Here is an 8,125-nt window from a genome sequence, read left to right on the forward strand (position 1 = left end):
ATCAAAGACCTCAACCTACCAGAACCTACGGTAAAAAATTACACAATTTTGGATGAGGTACGATTTAAACACCAGGAAGAAATAAAAAACAGAAAGGCCAGACAAATTAAAAGAGACGATGCGGATTACCGCAATGGTCGCATTTTCACTTACGATCGAAAATACGACTCTTTGATTAGATCACAAAACCATAAGAAAGGTGAAAATACAACATCCGCCCCAAGTTCTGTCTCATCCAGTAACGCTTCACTTAACTCAGTAGGAATAAGCGAACCTGATCGGGATTTACTAGACACCAATAGCACTCCTTTTTTAGTGGAGCTGGAAAGGATGCGGAAAGGGAACAAGGCCCAACCCCAACGAGATACAACAGACCAAAGACCCATAGAGGCAGCAGGGGTGGAAAACGAAGATTACAGAAAAAAACTGAGGTCAAGAACAGCAAGGAAATAGGGAGTGGACATAACGAAGTCCAAGTAGTCAACCTCTCTTCCTTCCCACTGACTCCCGATATGACCAATCTCCTTTCTAAAGGTTTGAATTTCAATCCCTTCTCTATAGGAGATACATGCCAAACAAAAATAGATCTCTTTAAATTTGTAAGGAGCCTAAAATTGAAAAAATATTTTGCAGGTAAAACCACGAACACCAGAAATGTAAGAAATATTCCTGATGTATTGACAGATAATGTAACGACAATAAAGGATATTCAAGCAATTCACCTTTTGTTATCCATTACTGAATGTGAGGACAGCCCTTTAGAGATGGAACAGCTTCTAGAAGAACTGAACATAGACTCAGATCTGGGGGTTGTCAGTGGTTTGAAAAACAGATCCACCTGGATACCAACACTACCAGGTGGCAACAACATCGATAATTTCCACAAGCGAGTTCTTGAGGATATCAACAAACTCAACACTAAGAAACTTAACACAACATTCACTTTTAAAGACAACCTCACCAAAGGAGAGCGTTTTGCCCTCGCCTCACTAACGCAAACTTCCACCATCGTGATTCGCGAAGCGGATAAAGGAGGTAACATTGTGATCATGAATGCAGACGATTATAACAATGAAGTACTAAGCCAACTAGGTGATATTTCTTGTTATGAACCCATTGCACACAACCCAATGGGTACTCTCACCACATCAATTAACGACCATCTACACAAGTGGAAAGAGGATGGCTTACTGAATGAAGACGAATATCTGTACCTAAAAGTGCACAAACCGACATTTCCATGGCTTTATACCCTCCCCAAAATTCACAAAGATCTCCCCTTCCCACCAGGCAGACCCATCGTCTCAGGTATAGGGGGACCAACTGAGAAACTAGCAGAATATGTAGATTTGTTTCTAGGGCCACTAGTCAAGAACCTACCCTCATTTATCCAGGACTCAAAGCATATACTTAGTGTTCTCAGTGACTTGGAATGGCAACCCAACACTACCATAGTCACTATGGACGTAGTTGCCCTATATACAAGCATCAATCCTGTCCTAGGTTTAGATGTTATAAGACGAGTTCTGTCAAACAGACCAGCAACCCTGTGGGCTCACACCGAAATGCTAATATCTATGATGACCCTCATTCTTAATAACAATTTCTTCATGTTTCAGAAGATTTGGTATAAACAAAAACGTGGAGTTGCCATGGGCTCTAAATTCTCGCCTTCCTTTGCCAATCTGTTCATGGGTGCTTTCGAATCTGACCACATCTGGGGCACCAAAGGCAGCGAATACACCGACTCCATACTATTTTGGGGTCGTTACATTGATGACTGTATTTTATTGTGGACAGGCTCAGATGACCTTCTCCAAGGCTTCTTTAATCATCTCAACCACAATGAGTGGGAACTGAACTTCACCATGAAGTCCAGCAAAACCAGCATGGAGTTTCTAGACCTGGAATTCTATGTTCTTGACAACAAACTACACAGTAAACTATACAGAAAACCCTCATCCTGCAATGCGATTCTAAGAGCAGACAGCTACCACCCGCCACACCAGATCAAGTCAATACCTTTTGGAGAATTTCTAAGAGCCAGAAGAAACTGCAGCAAAGACAGCGACTTGGCAGACACCATACAAGACATGGAACGGAGATTCGAAAGACGGGGATACCCCCCATCCATCCTGTCCACAGCCAAGAAAAGACTTAATAAAATTACGAGACCAGAAACACTTAAATGCAACAACCAAAACAAGGCGAAAGATTCAACAGTGAGGATGATCACTGAATTCAATAGCTTACACAGACCAATTCGCACTAGCATGACCAAGCACTGGAATCTGCTTAAAAATGATCCAGCACTCAAGGACCTCATTCCTCCTACTCCCCAAATAACTTTCCGTAGAGGTAGAACTCTGAGAAATAGACTGAGTCCAACTGTTCCGAGAACAGATACGATTCCGGACTGGCTGACACAACGCAGCAAAGGGTTCTTCAAATGCGGTTTTTGTGCGATGTGCAAATGGGCCAAACACAAGACTCAAACTTTTACTGGTGTAAATGGAGATACCTTTGATATCAGAGTCAACATCAACTGTACCACAAAATATGTCATTTACATAATTGAGTGCCAATGCGGAAAACAATATGTGGGCAGCACGATAAGGTGTCTTAAAGACAGAATTTCAGAACACATGAGGGCGATACATAAGCAAGACCCGAAATATCCTGTTGCCTTACATGTGGCTAAATGCCAATCAACTACAGATGATTTCCGCATCAGTTTCTTCGGCATCGACACAGTGCCTATCCACATAAGAGGTGGTAATCGTGAGTTGACCCTAAGACGCAAAGAAGCAACCTGGATCATGCGTCTACGTAGCATTGAATTCGGCCTAAACTATGACCCTGAGATGCAATACTTCCTTGGGGATTAATGGAAAGGTTTCCATGAATGATAACATGAACCAATGTACCTGTTTCCACAATCCAACATTCAGTGAAACGTTTCAATATATGCTCCAATATGCTTTAACCTTACCAACTACTAAGACATCTCTATAGAATTTAAGAACCTATAACGCCTTTTATTTGTTGTTTGCATGATTTATCATCATTTCACTACTTTATAACAGTATTTTACTGTAATATACATTTATGTATTTCTTGTTTAAATCGTCGGCTGAATTTGTCACTTAATACCGGATAAACACCTCTTGTCCTTTTAATCACGATTCTCACACACATAAGAATGTCCTACTTATTAACCAAGGACTAATTGGTTTTTGGTTAAATTTTGGATTGCCAATCGGAACACCGACTCTCACGCAAATTATTCTTGTGCATCTGTACTCAGACACAGTAATCTTTAGTTCCGTTCTATACCGGTGCTGTTCTGAGCGACCTCGTTTACCAAGGTCAGATATGCCTCATGTTGCCATTCCCGTACACTCTTTTAGATATAGTATTTCTTCTTAATTTTGCCATACACACGATGTAATAAATGACACGAAACCGCTCTAGTCTTTTTTACTAAGAGGCGGAAACCAAGCATAAATAGACGTCCCCACTTCCGGTCGGGTACCGTCTTCGACAAACGGCGCCGGGAACCACAAGAGGGGGAACTTATGGCAACAGGTAAAACATCTAGCCTGCAGTACACCAGCCTTTACGCACTTTCGAAACGCTACTCAATGGTATAGAAACTCAGCATACCATAGCGCTTGTATTTTTCATTATCTCTACAGGTGTACCCGCCTTTTTGCAGCCATTTCAAGCGTAACAGCTTTGACCTATTCTCCTCCCGGTTATAGTTACCCAGATGAGCCTGATTAGGTATGAACAAATTCTTAATTCTCATCGCCGTGAGATACTTAATTTCCTTTAAGGGCTTTATATGTGGTTATGCTTTAAACCCCTTGTTTTTGACTATAGGAGCTAACCTACCACGCGTGTACAGCGCGTCCGGCATACACTCGCCCTTATGGGCGTTGGTCTGATTACCAAATCCCGGTTTCTGTTATTTAAAAGGGTGAGTTTGACTAGGTTTCATTCAATATTATTATATTTTTTTAGCCTTATGACATGAATATATCGTTTCCTAGATCACACAACTCAACCCACCACTAATATAAAGAAAGTTGCGTAAAAAAAAAAAAAAAAAAAAACTCTGCAACACCATCAGATCTTCCACGTATTTTGTAATTCCTTGCGTTTGGTGTTCCGAATACACACTTAATAGTGTGCTCCTCATAAAAACACACCCAGAGATTAGCTATCCTCCTTTTCCGTGTTTCAACACTGAACTTGACCAGTAGCGGACAGAGTGACCCCTTTTTCCCTTTCGAAGTTAACACCACATGCACGTCATAAATGCTAGAATTCAAATCACCATCTCTCTACTCCTCTACAACCACCTTAGCACTAATGCATTAGGTCCCAAATATACCGGCCCCACTCTACTTAAAGGTCGTTTTCTCGTTACAACTTATTTCAATATATGTTTTGATCATACAACGTATCATGAAACGGTAATCGATCAAATTTCACTAACTGGTCAATGTGCTTCACAAAATGTTTTGATACATGTTTAGATCATTTAAGAACTCACTTAGCAGTCACTACATGTCACAATGGGTTGTACAGCTTATCACTTGCACTTCATTTCTTTCGTCTAAATGTATTGACGTTCTCAAAATGTACTTACGCATACTGGTCAATGTGTTTTCCCTTTCAGAACTTCTCAACCATAAAACTTCATACAGTCATTTGACACACAAACTGTTTAATCACGGTTTAAAAACCTCACCATTCACACACACCAATGTCACTTTCACTATAGAATCCAAGTCATATGTATTTACACTTGGTCACTCCATGGCATGCCCACAATGTATCACGAAGGGTCCACCAACCACCTTTTTTTCAATTGCCTAGCTCACATAGGACAACCATACAAATGCATTTTTTGTATCTATACCCAGCCCTGAAGATTCGCAGTCTGGTTTCCCTGCGATGAAACACGTGTTGGCCATAACAAGAGAAACAATAAACTGCTTCCCACAACAAGAACTTTACTTCTTATCAAACCTCTTTTTTGGCATACCGCCATCTACTGACTTTTGATTTATGTTGATGTGCTTATTCTACTACTGTTTCCAAAACCAGAAACTACTGTGACTTTACTGCAATTTTTCCTAGAGCAGGGGTATTTGTTGCTATTGTGTCTACTTGTGTGGATTTATCCACCTTGAGCGGTCACGAGGGATTACCGCCCGCCCCTTTGCCTGGAATCTGTTACTCGAGCCTACCATATAACCCTGCGATCACACGGTTGTGCGCCTGTCCTCATCTGGAACACCTAAAAACCCTCCCAGCTGTATAAAAGCAGACTTTTACCAGATGGCACAATTTCCCCAAATCATCGGCTGTATAGATGGCACGCACCTTCCGATTTGCCCCCCTGCTGACACAGAATACATATACCGCAATAGGAAGTCTACGCACACCATCAATGTTCAGGTGATCTGCAATGCGAAGTGCACCATCACAGACCTGGTAGCAAAATTCCCAGGGAGTACCCACGACTCCTACATTTTTCAACAGAGCGGCATCTATGCACGGCTGACGGCTGGCGAATTTGGTGAAGGATACCTCCTAGGTGAGACACATCATCAGACCCCCATAACACAAAGAAGCTAAGTAAAATACATGTATGCATGTGAGTAATGTTACCCCTTTTCCTTCTAGGCGACAGTGCATATGCCCTCCGCTCATTTTTACTCACCCCCTACCTCAACCCCTCTACACCCAGCCAAAGGAGGTATCATCGGGCCCACAAAAGCACAAGGAATGTAGTTGAACGGACCTTTGGCATCTGGAAAAGCAGATTCAGATGCTTGCACAAGAGTGGAGGTGCAAGGCAGTATACCCCCATCACCTGCTGCAAGATCATAGCTGTCTGTGCAATGTTGCACAACCTTGCGGTGAAGAAGGGCACTGAGGTGGAGTTGTTAGACTACGAGTACCATGACGACGACGTTGCTGTGCCACAAACACAACCTGCTGGGGTGTCTACGCCAAGTGATGGCAGATACAGACGTGAGGAGATTACAGAAAACTATTTCTGAGTGAGTACAGATGCACAGACAGGTCAATGGATGTTAGAAAAATAAATATTTAATAATGTTGCAACGTTACTGCACTGATGTGCAACAAAAGAAAAGGTAAACAATATGTGGGTAAATGTCAATTTTCCGGGTTGCCTCACCCGCCCTGGCAGTCTTATTTCCTGCTGTGCTTAGCAGCCCCACTAGAATGTGCATCACCCCCTTCAGTATGTCCAGCAGCCTCAACTGAGCGCCTGCTGCTCCGGCGCGGCTCAGACACTGCGCTGGCCGGGCTGCTGCGGCTGCTGCTGTCCCCAGCCTCGCCCAGGTCCAGGGCTGGATTAACAACTGTGTTCGATATGATAAGTGCCTCCATGGCGGTGGTAATGCGGGCCATGCCCCTAGTCACCTCTGCCGTGTTCTGGGTGAGGCTGGCCTCCATGTTTGCCCCATGTTGGCATAGCTGGGCGGTAGCAGCAGCAAGGCGGTTGATAGCCCTATTCTGCACGCGGGCATCCCTGCGGCGAGAGAGCTCGTGTTCATCCATTTTTGTACAGAGCTGGGTGAAGGCAGTGGTCACTCGCCCAAGACCTGTTGCAATGTCCTTGTTGCTTTCAACAAATGTCTTGAACCCTTGTGCCATCTCCCCCATCTGCAGGTTATGCACCCGCAACTGGCGCTGGCAGGCCAAGATTGATTTTGCCTGCATCCTCTGGATCTTGACCATACTGCCCTCCAGCCCTTGAAACACGCTGCCCTCCCGTGCTGGAAGTGCACTGCTGGATGTTCGTGGCCTCCGGGGATTGCTGCTGCCCTGCTGTGTGGGCTGGGGTGCCACAGGTGTAACTGGGTTGTTTGCTGGTGCCTGTCCCGCTGCTCCTTCTATGGGGTTTAATGGAGCAACAATTATCCTCCTGGCAGGAGATGTGGCAGGTGCAGGGTGGCTCTGTGGTGGTGAGTTCTCCGGGGAGAACTGCAATGGGGGCGTTAGAGACAGTCGGGGGGAGTGTGGAAATGTGAGGGTATGTCCAGTGTCTTCCTCATTTCCCAGGGCACTGCTGTTCTCCTCCTCCTCCTGTGCTGGTAGACTGGTGCTTGGCCCTGCCACCGCACTGGCAGATGGTGCTGGTGCAGGTGCTTGAGTAGCTCCTGCTCCCCGCCTGATGGTGCCCCTAGGTATAAAGAAGCATTTGTGAACTGAGTGCTGATGTATTACAGTCACTACAATTAAAGCATTGCACATATCATTTCAAATAATTTGATTCAGTTTTACAGTTCTTTTCATTATGCTTCTGCACTGGCATTTTTGGCTACTTCTGCTGACTACATTTACCATGATGCATTTCTCATGTCTGTTGGTAGCAGTACTGGGCTGGGGTTTGGCTGTGCATTGGGTGTAAATGAGGTGTCTGGTAGGGTGTGTCAAGATACGCATGCTTCTTACCTTTAGCTGTAGCTCTGGATGAGCTATCCAGGTCCCCAATTCCCACCACACTCTCGCTCTCAATGGTAGTCGCCACAAGTTCCTCCAGGGCACTGAGGGGTGGCGCCGGGTTCCTGCCTCCACCAGTTAATCCTGCCTGCTTGCGCAGCTCAGCCAGTTTCCTCTTTGTGAGGCTGCGGATGTCGTAAAACTTCTTCTTGAGGTCATCCAGGCTCCTGGGGGTGACACCAACAGCGTTCACTCTTTCCCCTATTTCACTCCACAGATTCCTCTTAGTTCTCTCTGGTACAGTGAGGGACAGCCTCCCGAACAGCTGCCTGTGTACCCTCACCACCTCCTCCACCAACACTTGCAGCTCCATGGTGCTGAATTTGGCCTTCCTCTTGCGCTCTGCCTTCTGGCTCTCAGAGCTGCTTGCCATGTTTCACAGAGATCTGGATACTGCTACCACTGCTGCTCACTGTGAATGCTCAGCTCAGGCTGCCTCTACAGAAAGTTCTAATGAGTTGCACCTGCCTGGGTAGCCACTCCCTGCTAGGGTGGGGGAGGGTGGTTCCACCTCATTGGCTGATGTCTTTGGTTTCAGTTTTACTTGCTCGCCGAATCGGCATTTACCGATTCG

At 45.0% G+C, this 8,125-nt stretch overlaps 1 protein-coding gene across 1 annotated transcript; it reads right to left on the reverse strand.

The window, feature by feature from the left end:
- Nucleotides 1-6,234: 6,234 nt before the first annotated feature.
- LOC147727582 (uncharacterized) lies at nucleotides 6,235-7,924 on the reverse strand. Its single transcript, XM_086963140.1, has 2 exons — nucleotides 7,497-7,924; nucleotides 6,235-7,219 (listed from the first exon to the last, which is right to left on the reverse strand). Exons 1-2 carry the CDS (start codon nucleotides 7,922-7,924, stop codon nucleotides 6,235-6,237), a joined length of 1,413 nt encoding a protein of 470 aa, XP_086819266.1.
- Between the last annotated feature and the right edge of the window lie 201 nt (nucleotides 7,925-8,125).

This window comes from Lissotriton vulgaris, chromosome 3_1, assembly GCF_964263255.1.
Source record: "Lissotriton vulgaris chromosome 3_1, aLisVul1.2, whole genome shotgun sequence".
Taxonomy (NCBI): domain Eukaryota; kingdom Metazoa; phylum Chordata; class Amphibia; order Caudata; family Salamandridae; genus Lissotriton; species Lissotriton vulgaris.